The following is a 17,961-nucleotide window of genomic DNA, read 5'->3' on the forward strand; positions in this document are numbered from 1 at the left end:
ACCAAATATCTGATTGAACAACTCAGCCAGTCAGACAGTGATAACTAGGAAAGCTATTAGCGCCAAAATACACCAAATTATTGATAGCATAACTCTACTTTAGCCACGGAGGATGTTTCCATGGTGATCAAACTTTACGTTTAACGACACTTTACCATGACAACATACTAGCTAGCTGCTGATGTTAGCTTCGAGGATGTACTAGGAGTTATATGCTAGCCGTTTAATGGTTTGTTACACCCACAGCCTGATTACTAATGTGAACAGAGATGTCATCGGGGTTTCAGACCTCCGATTCTCAGAGTATTGGGCTTCCCAGTAATAATGGCGCTCACGTTTTACAGTTTGAATCCCCACCGATCAATACAAAACGACCACAAGGCGAAACAGGTAGGTTAACGTACGGTTAGCAAAGGTAGGGAAAATCTCTTGTTAGCCAACTTGCTAAGCGGACAAAAAAAGCCCCTAGCGCACTTGTGAACTTACTGTAATTGATTTGTTCCGTTCTTCAAGTCTAACTTTCTTTGCAGGGGTTCATGACGCGTCTCCTCGGCTGAGATTTGACAGCCTGACACTGGATGAATTAAGGTAACGTTAGCTCAAATTCCTTCCTCTCCCTTCTCATTTTAGGCAATACCAAATACCACTTGTTTTGTAACAACCAACTCAATTGCTCAGCAGCTAAGAGTTTATTTTGACTTGATTTATCAATGAATCTACAAAACAGACAATCCAAGTTATAACACGCTTAACTGAGAGCTCATTATTGACCTGTCAACCCACTCCGTTTATATTGTAAGCCCAGACTTGACCACTAAACATCTCTTTTGTTTACTTGATATTTCAAGGAAGGCTGTTTCATGAACTACACACGCTACCCTTCCTAATCTTTATGTTTTTAACAGTGAGGAGCTTGATAGGCGCACTAGAGAAACCCAGAGGCTTCAGGATGAGGTGGAAAATGCAACCAAACTAACCTTGGAGAGGTTTGGCCGCATCAGCTCACCTGGACAAAGCTGTCACAACCACAGGTCCAATGTCTGTGAGTAAAAACAGCGTCACCCAACATTTTGTTTTCGGAGCAATGGCCAGACAGATGAAAAATTCTGTGTTTAGTTTAGTAATTTGTTTGTTAGTAAAGGCTTATTTTCTTGACAAGCTGTCAACGTTGAATCTAAAGATAAAGATCTGTGTGGAAAAACACTTTGAAAGTAAAATACTTCCTTTGCTCTATTGCCAGATTACTCATCTGGGAATTCCACTGTTCCTTCAGTCCAGCAGCAGGCAGTGAATCAGCCCCTGGTCTGTGATCTTGATAGTTTAAACCAAGCTGTGGCCCAAAGGGATATCTGCTCTCCTGGAGAGGAGGTGTTTGAAAATGTAAAAGATGGCCGTCTGCAACATCTGTCTGACTTGCAGCTCAACAAGGTTCATACTTTTATTTCAGTCATTAGTCTTCATCATTTTGATGATGTCTGAGTGACTGAATTGGTAAGGCTTTCTCTATCTAATATATTATTTTACCCTCTCAAACACAGACACATGATCAACCTGTACAAGAGAAACTCAGTTGTGACAAAACCATCATGAACCTGCAGATGAAGTTGCATAATGTCCAGATGGAGAAGGATGTCCTGTCCGACCTCAGGTGAACACTTGAGCACAATTTTACTTCTACAAATGAGAATCAGTTCTGACCCACAGATCTTTTATTTGTAGATTGAAGGATTCGACAGAACATGTTGGTCAGATGGAAAAGATGCTGTGCATGTTGGAGGAGCTCCAAAACATCAAAAGGGCCGGGGACCAGAAACTGCAGGAGACGGAGGATGAGGCGCTGGCGCTTAACAGGAGAGTAGAGATGTTGGAACAAAATGTAAAGGAGATGTACGCCTCACTGTTATCTCAAGAGAAACAGTGTGGAGACAACACCATCACCAGTCCTAACATCGCCAAGTTAACTGAGGAATTTAACAATGAGACAGACAAGCTACAGGGGAGACTTTATATGGTAAGTATGAGAAGTCAGTGATGGTTAAGCATATATTTGACTTGAAAATTTTCTCCTATTATGACTAATTTTTTTGTCTGTTTTATGGCAGTCAATGGAACACCGGGGCAGTGAAGAAAACAGTGGAGTCAATGAGTATAAAGAAAGGTAATTTAATGTAAAGCAGTTATTAAGTTATTAATCATTTAGTCAATCAGCAGAAAATTAGTCAGCAACTGTTTTGATAATAGATTAATTGCTTCAGTCACTTTTCAAGCAAAAATACAAAATAGTCTTAGGTTTTCGCTTCTTAAATATGAGGATTTGCTGCTTTTCTTTGTCACATATGGTAGAAATTCAAACATTTGGGGGTTTTGGACTGTTGGTCGGATAAAGCAAGGAATTTGAAGACATCACTTTGTAAATGATAAAGTGCAGTTTTCAATGTTTTTTGACATTTTCAGCATAACTATTAGTCAGTTAATTGAGAAAATTATCATCAGATTAATCACTGCTGAAAATAGTAGTTGACTGTAGTCCTTTTTCATTTTAACATTTTAATGTTTTTTAATTGTTTATTTGAATGTTTGCATATTAGAATCATAAAAGGTATTACTGTCAGTATATTTGCATTTTGTTTCTATTCTTATTATACAGTTTTATGCAAGATGTTTCAGCACATTTAATGTCATGTTTGGCTCAAGCAGTCATTAAGTTCATTGCTTACAAAACAGGATGTGAATGTGTAAATAGGCTGTTATAACCAGACTGATGATTAACTTGTTAACCATTAGTCACAGAGAGTTTCGTACCCAGTAAGTCAGCTCAGTCTTACAGGCAACAGATCAGAACATCGAGTGCACTCATGGGCAAATTAAGTTCTTGTCAGTCAACGTAGTTCAATTGTGGTCTTTTCTGTATTACTTCACATTATCCAACTGTTGCATGCAATCTACCACACTCCATTGTACCTCATAAAAACAGAACAAATGTTATGTCCTAGCATGGAAGACTTGATTGCAAGTCTTGGCCAGGAGGTGGGGCTGTTGACCGACAAACTGAGCTCATCGACAAACAACAGCATCAGCTTAAGTGTCAAATTAGAGCTGCTCAAGTAGGTGTTTTTCCCAGATCATCTCATGCCTGTTTTGTCCGAGAATGCTTGCATTAAAATGATCTGAAATATTGAATTTCTGAATTAATGTATGTGTGTCAGAAAATCTGTATGATTTCTATGTCCAGGAAACTTGCAGAGAGACAAACATCAGTGCACCAGTGTCAGGTCACTGAACTTGCATCTGCCCTCTCCAGCCATAAAGATAAGGTAAAGAAGAATGTACGATAATGTTTTCCACAATAATGTAAGTAATGACAGATTGAGAACTGGTTTAAAGGTTAGACAAACAGCCAACACATTAATTTACCAGGATTGTGCTGGTTTTAAATTTCAACCATGGTTATGAATTTAATGTATGTGGAGAGGCAACACTGATGGAACTCCTGTCTTGTCAAAAAAATGCAGATACTCTCTGTGTCAGACTGAACATGTATTGTGACATTGTAGGTTTGTTGTCTGGATCAGCAGCTCATTCAGGCTCAGTCCCAGCTGGTGGATGCTCAGAGACAGAAGGAGCGATCTTCACAACAAACAGAGGAGCTTCAGTCCCAGCTCAGCCAACTCAAGGTGCTGCAGCACACCATGGATGTGAAACCAGCATTTTGTCTCTTTGTCTTCTTATCATCCCCAAAGTCCTCGCATAGGTGCATGCTTACATTAAAGAACACTGTTTAAAGAAGAAACTGAAGTGTCAGGTTGACTTGATGTCATTTGAATAATACTTGAACGTGGATCATTGAAGCACTCGAGGTGTCTAATCTGCAGGTGAAACATCTTAAGACACTGGTGGAAAGGCTCAAAGAGGATTGCCAGGCGCAGAAGGAGGTTCTGGTTAGGGCATGGGCTAGGCTGGTTTACTGACTGAAGCTATACTGTCTGTCTTAATAATGTTCACTATGCATTAATTCACAATAGGAGCATCTGCATGGGGCAACAATTTTGTGACTTTAAAGAGTGACGGACACACTGTCTGTATCTTAACAAATTACATTTGGTCCATTTGGTCCTCAGGCATTTGAGATCAGATTTCTTCACACTATCATTTTGTCCTTTTAAATACCCTCAGCCTACTGTGCCTCCTGCTCTATCCTCTAGAGGTGCGGTAAGCAGCAGCAGTGTGAGCTCCAGGAGGAGGTAAAGGTCCTGAGAGGACAGCTGGAGGCAGCCAGGGAGCAGCTTGGCAGAGCTGGGGAGGAGAAAACCTGCCTGCAGGCCCTGCTGGAGCAGAGGGCCCAGGAGGGGAGGAAATCCCAGGAACTCCTGGAGGAGAAAAACAAGGAACTTCAGCTCAGGCAGCATGAAGCCCAGCAGGTAATAAACCATGTAGAGTGTATGTATGTGTGTGTGAAAGAGAGTGTGTGTTGGGATAGTCTTCTAGCAGAGATCATACAACACAGTCATAGGTTTTTGAAACACATTATTTGGAGCATTTCCAAATCATGATTCTGTAACATTTTATACCCATTTTTATGGCTCATTGAAATAAAGCTCAACTGATTTTTCCAGCATCTTTCCAGGTTGGAAGAGGCTCAAAACCAGTGCCAGACCCTGCATGCAGACACAGAGACACTGAGGCTGAAGCTGGGTGACCGAGATAAGATGATAGATATTCTGAGGTTGCAGATGGAGAACAGCATCCAGATGACGGTGCAGCACAGCCACACCGCTGACAGTCTTCACCAGGAGAACAACCTCCTCAGCAACCAGCTAAACCAGCACAAGTTGGAGATTCAGCAGCTCAGGGTCAGGAGGAAGGAAGGAAGCTTCATATTAAAATGTGACTAGATCACAGGAGTAAACTTTCAGACCCTACCTGCATCATCACTAACCCCCTGCTTTTTTGTCTCTCTCCCTTCCTCTTGTGGCATATGCTGATTAGGCCGAGTTAAACCAGCGCGAGTCGGACCTGGCCGCTGCGAAGCAGGAGAGGCGGCGGCTGCAGGCCTCTGTGACTGAACAAAGTCAGCATGTTCAGGAGCAAAGTCTGGAGAAACAGCAGCTCACCACCCAGCTGGAGCTCCAGCATGTGCAGTTACTCACCCTCACAAGTGAGCTGAGCTTCTCTAAATGTGGATCACCACACAGTAGACCAATATCCATCATATAAACAAAACAATAGTTATGAAAACAAACTACCTCTCTCACTATAATAATGACTGAATGAATGAATAGTTTTATTTTCATGTCTGGTTGTTTAAAGGACCTCATGGGATTTTCAGGCACATTAATAATCAACACACCAATATGTGAACCAACCAGCATCTAACAAATACAACCTCATACAAATATGAAAAGTCTACTTATAGTGTACCAGGAGATATCCAGCAATTAAATAAATATACGCATGTGCACAGGCCTAAATAATACATAATACACAGATATAAACAGATATAACCTAAGTAGACATTTACGCAACTGGTCATATCAATTAAAACACCGTATGTCTGATTCAACTAAAGAATAAATAATTTATTGTCTGTAATCCACATTAAGTATGAGGGGTCTGTCTATCATAATCCTTTTTCCTCCCATGCTTTGGAAATATATTCAGAAAATACAAAACATTTTCCAAAAAGTATTCAGTTAAAGTTCCGTCATCAATTATATTCAATCCCGAATCTGGAGCTTGAAATTTTTAAAAACTGTGTCACTTAAACAATGATATGAAGGACAGCAGAGGTTTAACAAGAATTGACAAGTTTTCCACCTTGTTAAGATCACGGTGTTCTTTGGTTGACCTACTAGATGATGTAATACTTGTGTTTAAAAAAATGACCACATAATTCGCTATGTCATGTGTCTTTTTTACCATATTATATGAAGTCAAGTATCCGCTATGACCTCTAGGGCTTTTGTTATCTCCTAGCAGCCAACTAGTGTAAACATTCATTCACCAGGAATTACACCGTGCTGTTTCTAGAAAGAGTTCGGCTGTCATGGTTTCTTTGCCAAATCAAATGATCTTCTTGTCCTGCTGTGTTACAAAAACAAAGAACCATGTTTGGTATGTTTTCACTGTTAGCCAAGCCCTTCTATTGTTGCGTGTGTTTGCTTATGTGCTAAAGTGTCTTTCTCTCTGAAGATGTAATCCATGTGTTTGTGCATTGTTTCAGCGGAGCGCAGGCAGCTGCAACAGCTCCACAGCTGTAAGGAGGAGGAGCACAAGGGTGTGGTGCTGAGGCTTCAGAGTCAGCTAAGGAACGCCCACGATGAGCTGGATCAGGTCAGGAGTACCCTGAGGACCCTGGAAGGAGCTGAAGGACACGGTTAGATGATTTAAACTGAGACTTAATTAAAAGACCTAATGTTCAGAGAAACATCTGGGAAAAATCTTCTGATTTACATCCAGTGTGTGATCAAGTGGAAAGATAAAGGTGATTTACTTGGATTGTAATGAAATCTAGGAATCCCGACAACTCTCCCACAAGATAATTAGTAGAGTTCAATGAAATCGCAAATCTTGTATTTCTTCCTCATATGCACTCCAATCTGAGCTATGATCTGACATGTGTAGCCATGAACATATGTCCTTGATGTATGCAAAGTCTTGATCACCTCCCTGCCGTCCTTTTGTCTCTCTGTCTCCATGTTGTTTCACCTTGTGGGTTTGTCTCTACCTCAGGCCTCCGAGCGGCGATGGACATGCAGGAGAAGATCACTGCCAGGAGGGAGCAGATCGACTCCCTGCAAAGCAAAATCCAACATTTAGAGGAAACCGTGGAGAAGCTGCACCAGGTGAATAACTGAGTGCACCAGAGTTTGGCTAGATCGATCAACTCAGATTTAGATATAGATATATAGATACAGATATAGATGGCATGAACAGTTATAACTAGTCACTAGCATTTTCACTTTTTTAGATCTTTTCTAACTTCTTGGAATGCAACTCGATTCCAAAAAAAATTTAATGGGGAACACTGGTTGCAGTCAGTGAAAAAAAAAAAAAAAGAAGGTGGACGTAATGGACTTTCTGGACCAGAAATTTTCTTATGTTGTTTTTTCTGCAGCCTTACAGTAGCTGTTGATAATTGTCCTCATGGAGATCCTAATGTCTCTACTCAGTAAAACTTGCTTACTTTGTAAGACTTTTATTTATGACTTTAATGAGTTTTGAAAATCTTCCAAATATACATCTGGCTTTGACTCAGGTGAAAATGAGACAGTGAGCAGTGACCACTCAGCAGTGACTTCATTTGAGCCAGTTCAGGTTTGTTCACTTTAGCTTTTATAAATCAAGTCTTTTAAGTAAGTTTTTAAGAGGTTTTTTTTTAATGATATTTCAAATTAGTCTACTGAGACAACTTTGTGCAGCCCCACAAATCAATAGATTTATTGCATATTCACACGTCAACACCGTTTTCTACATTTTTCTGTGGACTCTCTCTATCAAATCCAGGAAAAGCACTACCAGAGCCTAGAGCACCAGCGTCAGCTCCAAGAACTTACCCTCGTCAGAGAGGAGAAGAGACAACTTGGCAGTGAGCTGGAGGCCCTTCGTTCCAAAGATGAACAGTTGAGGGGCCGGATCAGCCAGCTGGAGGCAATCCTTCATAAGGTAGTGCTCATTTGCACTTTACTCTAGCCATGTGCACCAGTTTTTGTTGAAGAACAAGGATGGCGTTGTGCCCTGGTGGCATCGAGGTTGACATGGCGACAACAAACTGCAACGTCCACAGTTTGTCTCCAGTCTGTGCGTTTTGCTGCATTTCATTCCCCATCACTGTTTGCCCTCATTTACTGTCATCTCTACTCTGTCTGCGGTGTAATGAAGGCAGAAAATGCCCATTGAGGAATGGTTTGACAAAAAAAGCCTTCTGGAACCACACAAAAATTTGAGTTTCTTTATTTGGGTTAAAAAGAAAAAAATCTTATTGGTCTGGTTCCATCACTGTGTTATTGTTTCATATGCTCTGTATCTTCCCAAAGATGTCAGACAGCTTTGCAGACTGTCAAGATTTCATCCAGCTGCAGGAGCAGGAGTTTTTCCGTCTAAAACTCCAACATGCCCTGGACTTGAAGGTAGAGCTGATTAAATACAGAGAGGGATTAAGGCTGATCCACCATATACACAGTTTGTATATGTGCGTGAACATATGCCCACGTTTAGTTTAGATGCTTTGCGCTAACCCCTTCGCCTGTTTTCTCTCCATCATGCATGTTTGATAGCAACGTCTTAATCTAGCCAGACTAACCCTTCAACAAATCTTGAATTATAACCTAATTTATCTTCTCTGGAGGAGCTCCAAGGTCAAAATTTGGACACAGCTCAGAATGTACTTCCACCTGACCAGGCGCCCCCGCACCAATCTGCACTCTCTGCTCCACCCTCCTCCCAGCACGCCTCCGACACCCAGATCACGGTAAAGTTAGGCAAGATATAGGGAGTTCCTATCTCCTACAGTTCCAGCCCATCACGTACATATGTGAATCATTGTTTATTTGGCTGCACAGACACAAGCTCAGCACACCTGCTAGGCTTTTCAATCAAAAACATACATGTCACTACATTCCTGTGGTAAGGAGAGAAATCTGACAGTAAATCATTTCAACAGAGCAGTGAGATACTGTTTGATTCATTTTGTCTCGCAGTGCTATAGTGCTACTATAGTTTTGCATGTTTTACTGACTTAAGCATGATAAAAGATGTTTTCACAGAAATTGATTTTTACGAGATTGTCCTGCATTCCCTGGTTTCAAATGCAAGCTAATCAAACCAGCTACTTATAATATTGACACCACCTAAGCAGTGCATTAACAGTGTTTTTCTCTCCTCTCTCCGACATTGGCTGCTGAAGCCAAACAGGCAGCAGGAGAGCCCGGCCTGGGAGCTCAGGTCTCTCGTCAAGGAGCTGCGAGGGGTGATTTCGGAGAACCAAAGACCACACACAGATAACAACGCCACTGGCGGCAGCTTCCACAGGAGGAGGTCCGCACCGGAGAGAGTGCACAGAACCACATTGTACGTCTGGCTCCGTTCCCACACACTGCAAGGATTAGCTTGGCTCTTAGGCTAGCTTAGGTCACATCTGAAAATCATGTGATGCTGCTAAGTGAGCAGGAAGTCACTGGAGTGGAGGGGGAGGGGGTGAGCCATATATGAGTGGTTTCATTAACAGCACTGTGCTTTGCTGCTTGTGCTGTAATATACCTTAAAAAGTAGACAAGCTGTTGACCTTGTATAATTTCAAAACATCTTAGTGTGTTAAGTTTTTTGTTATGGACTCGTGGAATGTGATACGCTCTTGTTTAATGTCTCACTGTATATTTTAATCTTCCCCTGAAACCTACAGCAGTACTGACAAGCTTGAAGAAGTCAGGTCTTGCTCCAGATTCAGAAGAAAAACCTGCGGCAGGTAGGGACCACACCCCAGACCTAACCAACCCAGTGTTTTTGTTTGAATGCTTTGGGAATGACTCATCTTGAGGCTACAAGATCCTCACATCATCCACCCATGTGACCTATTACCCCTCATGCAACATGCAAGCCGCCGCAAAGTGCTACTGGCTGTGTAATGTGATGTAATGTATATCTGTTTGTGCGTAAACCGTGTACAGTGAGGCCCATTTCCTGAAGACAGCTGAGCTGGACAGCAAAGTAATCAACAACAAATGTTCCAGTAAGAGTGAGTTTTCAGAACTACGTTGTTGTTTTCACGCAGTCAAACAAAATGTTCCCAAAATATATTTCTGTTTGTCGTTACTCCTTTCATAAATGCAGGGTTCATCGGCCATACAACTTAAGATTAGACCTCCAACAATCAGCCAATCAGCAGAAAAATGATCTGTAATCATTTTGATGATTGATTATTCGTTCTAACATACTGTATACATTATGACTTTTCTAGGCCCGGTTATAACAAGTCCAGCAACTGCAGCGAGGCACACTTCCCTCCTACAGCTACTCTCACTGGGCCGCAGGTCCCCCGTCCATTCTCTCCTGACCTCTGACGCAAAAAGCCAAGAATGACCAGCATAACACCAGGACTTGAGGCTGGCTCCTCTTATCAGTAAATTGTTAATATTGTACATTATAAATACACAGTTTATGTATCTGGTGCACACAGTGTAACAGATTGTGATTTATTAAGCTCCACAGTTTTTTGTTTGCAACTTTTTTGTTAGGAAAAACAATCCAAGAAAACATTTTCAATGTACTGTGAAGACAAGAGATTTAAATTTGTTAACGAGAGCCACCTGCGTACACAGACTGAGCTACTGTATTTGTGCGTTTTTCTGAAAGATACTGTATCAGCTGTATATCACATGAGAGGGAAAGCGAATAACATTCACACAAACATTACCTACCTACAGTTAATCAATAACAAATGATAAGACAGACTGACGTTTTCACACAATATTTCATCAACTGTAGGATGCAAGTCTGAGGCGTCAGGAGGACGTAATGAGGCAACTGAAACCCACTTCAGCAATAGAAGTTCACTGTTATACTTGTCCTTCAGCAGCTCACACCCTTCACAGTTCTTAATAAAATAGTATAAATGCCACTGATTGACTATAGTAACTGTAATCCCATGACTCAAAATTAATTTAATTATTATTTTGTCTTTCAGAAAACTCCTGTTTTATGTCAAAAGGCTCCCCAGATGAAGATGGTTTTATAAAATCACCAATCAAGTTTATTTTTGTAATTTATGTTTTAAATAAAGTTTTTTCAATGGATCTTTTTTGAACTGTTGTTTTTAATAACAGAAATCATGCATATTAAAAAAAAAGAATCTATGTTTTGCATATTGAAGATGTATCATATTTGCACATTTGACACCGAACACACAGTATGACAAGCATGGTACAAATAGTGAGATAGTGAGCGTCTGTACTGGCTGTTTAGGTTAATTGTAGGCACCAATTAAACTTAAAACCTCTTCTTAGACGTGGTGCTTAATTGTCAATGTTTCCTTGTACTGCACGCTGAAACAGACCCAACCTTCTCCTCAGTTCCTTTTTCCTCTGCAGAAATTAGATTAGTCAGAAACTGCGGTAAGAAAAGGAGACATATTTTAGACACGCTTCTCCTTTTTCTCATCTTTTTGCAGTGTGGTTTTGAACAGCCTTTCCTGTAAACAAATGGCAAACCCAATGACTTGTCTTTTGAAACACCTCTAAATGTATAGTCTTGCCTTCTCCTGCTGGCAGTCTCAGTCCATTGTGGATTACATAACTCCAGACAGTTAAGGTTACATACATCTGTTTCAGCTCCTCATCCTGTCAACTGTTGACAAATGACAAATGTTTTGGAAGGGACATGAATCGTCTTGAGATTATGTAGCAAATGGTAGTCCTGATCTTAGAACGTTTTGGATATCAAGTACATCTCCTTGTTCTTTGATTTTTCTAATGAGCAGCCATCAAAAATGACATTCTACCATTATATGTGAACTTCTGATTTGGTGAACTTTACTCTTTTCGACTCTGCTCGGCCTTTTTGTGGCCGTGACAGGGTTTCATTCTTGATCCGAGAAAGCTGGTAATGAAAAGTCTTGAAGGCCTTCGTCGAAACCGCCTCATATTGCAGATTCAGTGACATTTGTGTCTTCATTCTGTAAGAGTCAAACGTGAATCTCATGTATTTATTTTATCGTTTTAGTTTCTTAAATGTCTCACACTTGTTCACTTGCTCTTACCGGTGAAACAAACCATTTAACTGAAAAGTTTGGTGGCTGCTTTCCTGTCCTTATGGGTGCTAAGTTGACTAACTTTGAGGATGCGATCTTTCTTGATACAATTTCCCTTCATTTGTAGCATGTGAGGGTTTCTGGGATTTGGACTTTGGGCACTGGGGCTGCTGTAAAATGACTGAAAAGTAATGTGTAGCCTTATTACAGGCAGAAATGTGTATTCATTCATTTTCTTATGTAAGAGTTTCTGGGAGTTGGACTTTGGGCACTGGGGCTGCTGTAAAATGATTGAAAAGTAATGTGTAGCCTTATTAAAGAGAGAATCTTGTATTGTAATTTTCCATCAGCATTTCGAATTAAATAACGTATCAAAGTATTGTAGATAATACTAATACTACCAATCAAATTGCCCAAATACTTGCATTTTATTGTCTTTTGTTCTGTCCACGTCTTCCTTACTTGGCACTGTACATGTGTTTTCTTCTGCATGGTCTCCCGTAGGCGTAGGAAGTGCAGAGGCGCTGTTTACGCACATCTCTGGGTCCAAAACAGATACCACCTTATCAAATAACTGGAGTGAAATGAAGACACCGTGTAAATATGTTGTAACACAGGAACATTTAAAACATTTTCTGCATCATTCGGGCCATATTCATTTACCTGCATTCTCTTTAGCAGTAATACTGACGTTGTTCTGGCACATAACAGCTAGGTAGTCAAGACTGCTGTCATCTCCACTTACCTCTGGGGTCATGTGATCCTTATAGTGCGGGTACATAGCTAGAGGATGCTGTTTGAGTTTTTCCTCCACAGCAGCCACATATTCTCTGCGAATCTGCTTTTGGATCATCTGCTTTGAGAAGCAAGCATGCTCTTTAGAGATGCACTTTCTAGGCTTTTGAGAGGAGTTGTGGTTTGGAGTGCCATAGAAAATAACCGGTGAGACACCTGTCTGGACCCCGGATAAGACTGACGAGCAGTCACTGAATTCGTCGAGGTTTACTGAATGCCAACAACTGCCAATTGAGGAAACCTTGTTTGTCGAGGCTTTGAGATACTTGGTCTGCAACCTGTCTTTGTACCTGAGGATTAAAAAAACGATACAAATGCAAGTTAAGGATAATGATAAATAAGGATGCTTTATAAGTGAACTGCAGTATCAACTACAGTATGCATCCAGTAGAAATACAGTGCATAGTCTCGCCTCAAGGATGCCAGCTCAGAATAGCAGACAGTTTAATAAGGTCAGTGCATTGTTGCTACTGAGCACCACAGTTATAGTCTCTGTAGGAATAATGTGTTTCTATCAGCAACACGCTGCATCAACAGTTATTACAATCTGACATGAGATAACAATGCAGTGTAAAACTGGCAGCAACAAGAACTCCTACTCTTATCTCAGCAGCGCGTGTTCATAGTGTGTATGTAAACTGACAAACATAGATTCATTAATTACAGAACAAAAGACACCTACCATTTTTAAATGTTTCTGTAAAGACAACTGGTTTTTGTTTCACTTTGAATTTTAGCATAAGCAGACTTTCTCTGCACTTGAGCATTTTTCATTTTCGAGCAGGAAGCGTGCCTGTTTCAGCCACATGCACGTTGCTCCCTGAGTTGTCTTTTTATATCCTCCTTTATGTTTTGCCAGTTGGACACTCAGCCTGTACTCAGGGAAGATCAGGCACTGTGTCGTATCTCTGACGAAAAGGAGATGATTAGACCATTTATACTCTCTGTCGAGGGCCTGATGATAATTCAGGCTACTTTGATGTGTCGTTTCTTCACGTTGTTTCATAATTGTGTTTACTCTGTCGCGATCTGACACATGGATAGCACTGTACATGATGTTCCCTTTGTGTTTGAACTTAATGATCCTATAAAAAAACATTTTCCCACTTGAACACTCTTATCCATCTTTCTAAACTTGTACGGTAGTTTATGGTGACATCTTATTTTGCAGCATTTTGCAGTTTGAACCTCTTCTGCGAGTTAAATTACAATCTGCAATGAATGAGTGGTTGAACTTCATAAGCTTCACAAAGGTAGTATTAGATGCAGGTCTGCTGTATGGGCCACAAATCATATCAAAGTTTTAATAAGTTGGGGAGAAAGTAGATTTTTTTATTGTTGTTGATCATTAATAGAAACATTTTATAGAATGTCTGGGATGCTGTTATTTACCATTGTGTATTTGTTATCCTGGTCTCTGACTCTCTGCTGAGCAGCAGGCTGACAAACAGGGTTATATCAGAGTATTCAGGGCTCATCTCAAAGGTATTTAGAGCTTAAACGAACAGGGGGGTTCCAGTTACGTCCCCTCTTCTTAACAGAGGGATGCATCAGGCTGTATCACATACTGTAGGTTTAAATGAAGCCGCTCTGTGACCATTACAAATAGCATTGTCTGCATACCGCCAGTGATATCCTGTAACATGTTCGTCTTATCTATTCCTGCCTCTGTCTCTTTTTCTTCTCCTCCAAACTCTAAGTATTTATCTCCTCCCCGGATTTCCTTCAATATGTCTGTGCTTAGAGTGGTTCAGCTCAGGTGAGGAAACAGACAGGGCTGAAAATAATAACCCAGAACAGGAGCTTTTTGTTTCTTTGAATGTTTCATGTTTGTTAAATGTTATGTTTATGTTGCTATATACTTCTCCAATGTATTCAGATGGAAGTAGTGCATGTTTTACTCCACTACACTAATCAAAACTTATACAACTAGTTAATGCAATATGATGCAACCTTATAGATGAAACTACGCAAAAGTACACAAAGTAGTTGAAATTAGCTAACTTTAAAACAATTAAATTAATAATAACCAGTGGTGGTGGGGGGTATTTCCCTCTGAAATGTTGTGGAGTAGAAATATAAAGTAGCATAAAACTGAGCATTTTTGTTTAAGTATTTCTACTTTTAGTAAGTTGTTTAAGAAGCCAAATAGCCTGACAATTTCCCCGACTACTGGTCCACATTCACTACAAATCAAAGAAACGATTGCTAGTAATTTCCTTAACAAAGATCAATACACAGAAGACTGTTAACGTTATATTATGTAGCTACATCAAGCCCCCGAATAAAAGACATTAACGGTTATTTACCAAGGGAAAACGGGCCGCGTGTTTGATGTCTCCATCCCTCCTTATCGGCATTATTTATTTAGCTAATCCGCTTCAGGAAACAAACTTTTCCTTCTATAACGTCTCACGTGTCTCATCTGGCTCGTGACCTTTCCCAAGTAGTTTGTTAGTTGGTAACCACGGCAACGACGGAGGAGCTCGCGGCGGGGGGAAATCAGTTGCCCCTCATAAGAAACAAGAGGACGCTAAACAATCGTTTACGTTAAATTAAAGGCGGAAACAGCGTCTGCTCAGACAGCTAGTGCTAGCTAGGTAGTACCACAAGTTGTTAGAGGAATGTACGTTATCCTAAGATTGATGTTTATATTTAAATCAGTTATTCTTCCGCTATGCTAGGTATGTGTGGACTTTATAAGGAGTAAAGCTATAGTTAGCCAAGATGCACAGTCGACGAAGTATGCGAGCGGTGATATTCATTCGGGGCTGGAGGAAACATTCAGGTCCGAATAAGAGTATACGGCACTACAAGGCACGGCACTACAAGTAGAAGCCCTGCATTGGTAGCGTTACTTAAAATACAAGAAGTATTAGCAAAATGGACTCACAATATCAAAGGTAGAAGTACTCATAATGCTGAAAAATTACCCGAGTGTTTACTATTGTACATAGTAGTCTCTTATTGGATTTTATAATGCATCCATGTGTAATTAATATTTTACTGCATTTGAACTATTTTATATACTGTTGGGTAGTTTAATATATTTTTATATGATGAACATGATCCATTGTTATCATGTTTCATACCTACATATTAGTCTGAAAGGTAGCTACTAACTAAAGCTGTCACATCCATGTATTTAAAAAGTGTATTATTTGCCTCTCAAACGTGGTGGAATATAACATGGAACTACTCAGGCAAAGTACAGGCATCTCAGGTTTGCACTTATGTACAGTAGCTGAGTAAATGTACTCGGTTACATTCCACCACTTGTGATATCTGGTTACCTCTGAGTGCATTTATAGAGTGTTTAACTATGTGCTTACGGCTGTGGTGTGGTTTGAGCGACAGTTACTATTGTATTTACAAAAACAAACATACAGAGTGGCTGCACAAGCCAGGAGCACATTTATAAAATTTAGAGTCATAAAAATGAGTCAAAATCCCTCTGTGTGGACTCTCCTATGTGAGTATCTGAACACTAGGGGGCTCTCCTTATTAGAAAATGTGCAGTTCAGGTTATGGCATTCTGAACCAGAGCCCATGCATCCATCATCTATAATCACTGATGACAACAATCTTAAATTGTTGAGAGGCTACTTGAATACTGCTTAATTTTAGCGGTGGAAGATGCATTTAAATCCTTTGCTCGAAATAAAAGTACCAATACCATAATGGTAATATACTCCACAGGTAAAGGCCCACCATATTTTACTTAAGTTGAAATACTTCTGACAATACATCTAGAACAATGAAAGGGAAATACTCAAGTAAAATAGAAATACCTCAAATTTGCATTTAGGTACAGTAATGTAAATGTACTATTAACTACCTTGGCTGAGCTACCTGCCTGTAGTTTCCCAAGCTAACTGTCATGCTCACTGTTATTTTGTGAAACCGCTAAGATTTTAGAGAAATTCATGACAACTCCTCTTGCGAAGAAAGTGATTGTTGTTGACTGGATTCAATCACATGTCATTCCCTTCGGGGCTGATGAATTAGCTAATTAGCCTGAGTTCAGGTCCCCGGACTCCCCTGCTGTTCAAGCACTAGGGAAAACACTGCCGGGACAGAGGGACTACTGTTTCTCCTCTTTCAACGCTGATGGTCCCTATTTATAGCAACAAACTAACTTAGAAAACAGTTTCAATGCAGTCAGTGAACTGCGCTGTTGCAGCTTGTTCACCAGTGACACAACCAGCCTTAATGCATCCATAAAACACTAAGCCTTTACTAAATTAAATTCAGTTGAAAACAAGCACATTTCCTAATAACTTTTAATAAAAGCCATGTTTTTATGATTTTATATAGATATATATATATGACTTCCATTGCTTGTCTGTGGTTGTTGGTCACGAAGCAACCATGAAAATCCAATAAATGTGCAGAATTTGCTGTGTTTCGATGCCAGCCTTCAGTAAGAGCTGCTGTATGTTGGAGCTTGCGTAGACTGTGAATGGATTTGTTGATCACTCCAGTTGTCCTGAGCCCCTTCCAGTTGAATATAGATTCCTCGTGCTGTCACAGGACCGCTCTGAGGCTCATGATGCAGCAGCAGTAACGTGGCTCTATGACTGAATAATGCAGTCATGACTGTGTTACCTCAGTATAGCACATTTTTCTGAGCAATTTCCAACTTTGGATGGAAGATGAAACTTCCCTCATGTCACTCCACCACTCCCAAACAAAGTGCTTTAACAGCTTTCTCCCACATACCTTAGTCAGACAGGGTGACATTTAGTGACCTGCAAAGGCCAAGTGTCAGGTTAGGCGGTTTCCTTCCCCTTCTTGGACTGCTGATGACCTGAATTAGCTATATCTGTTTTAAAACTTCAGCATGCATCAAAACTAGCGCCCTTATCCAGATATACTTTATTCGTTGACATTTAAACCTTTCAGTATGTGTGTATCCTCACTGTGAGGTTGGGCCTGCTGTTGCCATTGAAGTACCTGAAATATGATTTTTACAAGGGAAGACCAGCAAACTTCTCTAACTGTGTTAACATATAATTCTAATACATTTCCATGTTTTTACCTCACATTAAAAGCACTACCTGGCCTTCTGTGGAATTGGAAAATTCTGCCATGCTTGGACCAATAAAAATGATTTATTCTTGCCTGGATAAACTCAAACACACGGTGGGCAAGCTACGTGACTGCCTTTTAGCTCCTGAAAAGTTAACATTTTTAGATGCATTTGCAGTTACAGGGCACAGAGCTCTACATCAGTTGAATCAGTCTGATTTTTTGCCATGGTCTTATCATCATCATCTATTTAGCTGGAGCAAGGAAACGCCTGAAACCTATGTGTGTACTCTGCGCCTTCTTTCCCCTTCAGAAGGATTTCCTCCTCATGCATCCTGATTTACAGAGACTGAAATACGACACCTGTGTAATTGGTCATTGTCTACACACCGCTC

The 17,961-nt window shown here is 40.4% G+C and overlaps 2 protein-coding genes across 8 annotated transcripts; one reads left to right on the forward strand and one right to left on the reverse strand.

The window, feature by feature from the left end:
• Positions 1-8: 8 nt before the first annotated feature.
• On the forward strand, positions 9-10,787 carry LOC121607173 (coiled-coil domain-containing protein 158-like). Of its 6 annotated transcripts, none has more exons than XM_041937869.1 (23): positions 9-390; positions 531-588; positions 906-1,042; positions 1,241-1,428; positions 1,539-1,648; positions 1,720-2,011; positions 2,103-2,158; positions 2,994-3,104; positions 3,233-3,314; positions 3,555-3,674; positions 4,203-4,418; positions 4,614-4,850; positions 4,987-5,155; positions 6,221-6,373; positions 6,730-6,842; positions 7,504-7,662; positions 8,034-8,126; positions 8,345-8,467; positions 8,903-9,066; positions 9,398-9,460; positions 9,663-9,730; positions 9,953-10,114; positions 10,679-10,787. In XM_041937869.1, the coding sequence occupies exons 1-22, from the start codon at positions 270-272 to the stop codon at positions 10,072-10,074; spliced, it is 2,955 nt and encodes a 984-aa protein (XP_041793803.1). In that variant the 5' UTR covers positions 9-269; the 3' UTR covers positions 10,075-10,114; positions 10,679-10,787. The 6 variants fall into 6 exon arrangements, 4 of the variants coding, with proteins under 4 accessions (XP_041793803.1, XP_041793805.1, XP_041793804.1 ...); XM_041937871.1 differs by having other exon boundaries at positions 9,663-9,724; XM_041937870.1 differs by having other exon boundaries at positions 9,401-9,460.
• Positions 9,807-14,944, reverse strand: zgc:158260 (uncharacterized protein LOC571389 homolog). 2 transcript variants are annotated; one of them, XM_041937875.1, is made up of 4 exons: positions 14,845-14,944; positions 12,486-12,825; positions 12,203-12,314; positions 9,807-11,665 (listed from the first exon to the last, which is right to left on the reverse strand). In XM_041937875.1, the coding sequence occupies exons 1-4, from the start codon at positions 14,877-14,879 to the stop codon at positions 11,661-11,663; spliced, it is 492 nt and encodes a 163-aa protein (XP_041793809.1). In that variant the 5' UTR covers positions 14,880-14,944; the 3' UTR covers positions 9,807-11,660. The 2 variants fall into 2 exon arrangements, with proteins under 2 accessions (XP_041793809.1, XP_041793808.1); XM_041937874.1 differs by having other exon boundaries at positions 12,166-12,314.
• Positions 14,945-17,961: the final 3,017 nt, after the last annotated feature.

This window comes from Chelmon rostratus, chromosome 5 (assembly GCF_017976325.1).
Source record: "Chelmon rostratus isolate fCheRos1 chromosome 5, fCheRos1.pri, whole genome shotgun sequence".
Lineage (NCBI taxonomy): Eukaryota > Metazoa > Chordata > Actinopteri > Chaetodontiformes > Chaetodontidae > Chelmon > Chelmon rostratus.

Excerpts from the sequence above, each read along its gene's own strand:
- LOC121607173 (XM_041937869.1), top strand. The coding sequence starts at position 270 with ATGTCATCGGGGTTTCAGACCTCCGATTCTCAGAGTATTGGGCTTCCC. Across the intron at positions 1,649-1,719 it reads GATGTCCTGTCCGACCTCAG|ATTGAAGGATTCGACAGAAC; the intron begins GTGAACACTTGA and ends TTTTATTTGTAG. Across the intron at positions 8,127-8,344 it reads AACATGCCCTGGACTTGAAG|GAGCTCCAAGGTCAAAATTT; the intron begins GTAGAGCTGATT and ends TCTTCTCTGGAG.
- zgc:158260 (XM_041937874.1), bottom strand. The coding sequence starts at position 14,879 with ATGGAGACATCAAACACGCGGCCCGTTTTCCCTTG. Across the intron at positions 12,315-12,485 it reads AGGATCACATGACCCCAGAG|TTATTTGATAAGGTGGTATC; the intron begins GTAAGTGGAGAT and ends ATTTCACTCCAG. Across the intron at positions 11,666-12,165 it reads AGAACAAAAGACAATAAAAT|AATGAAGACACAAATGTCAC; the intron begins GCAAGTATTTGG and ends TGACTCTTACAG.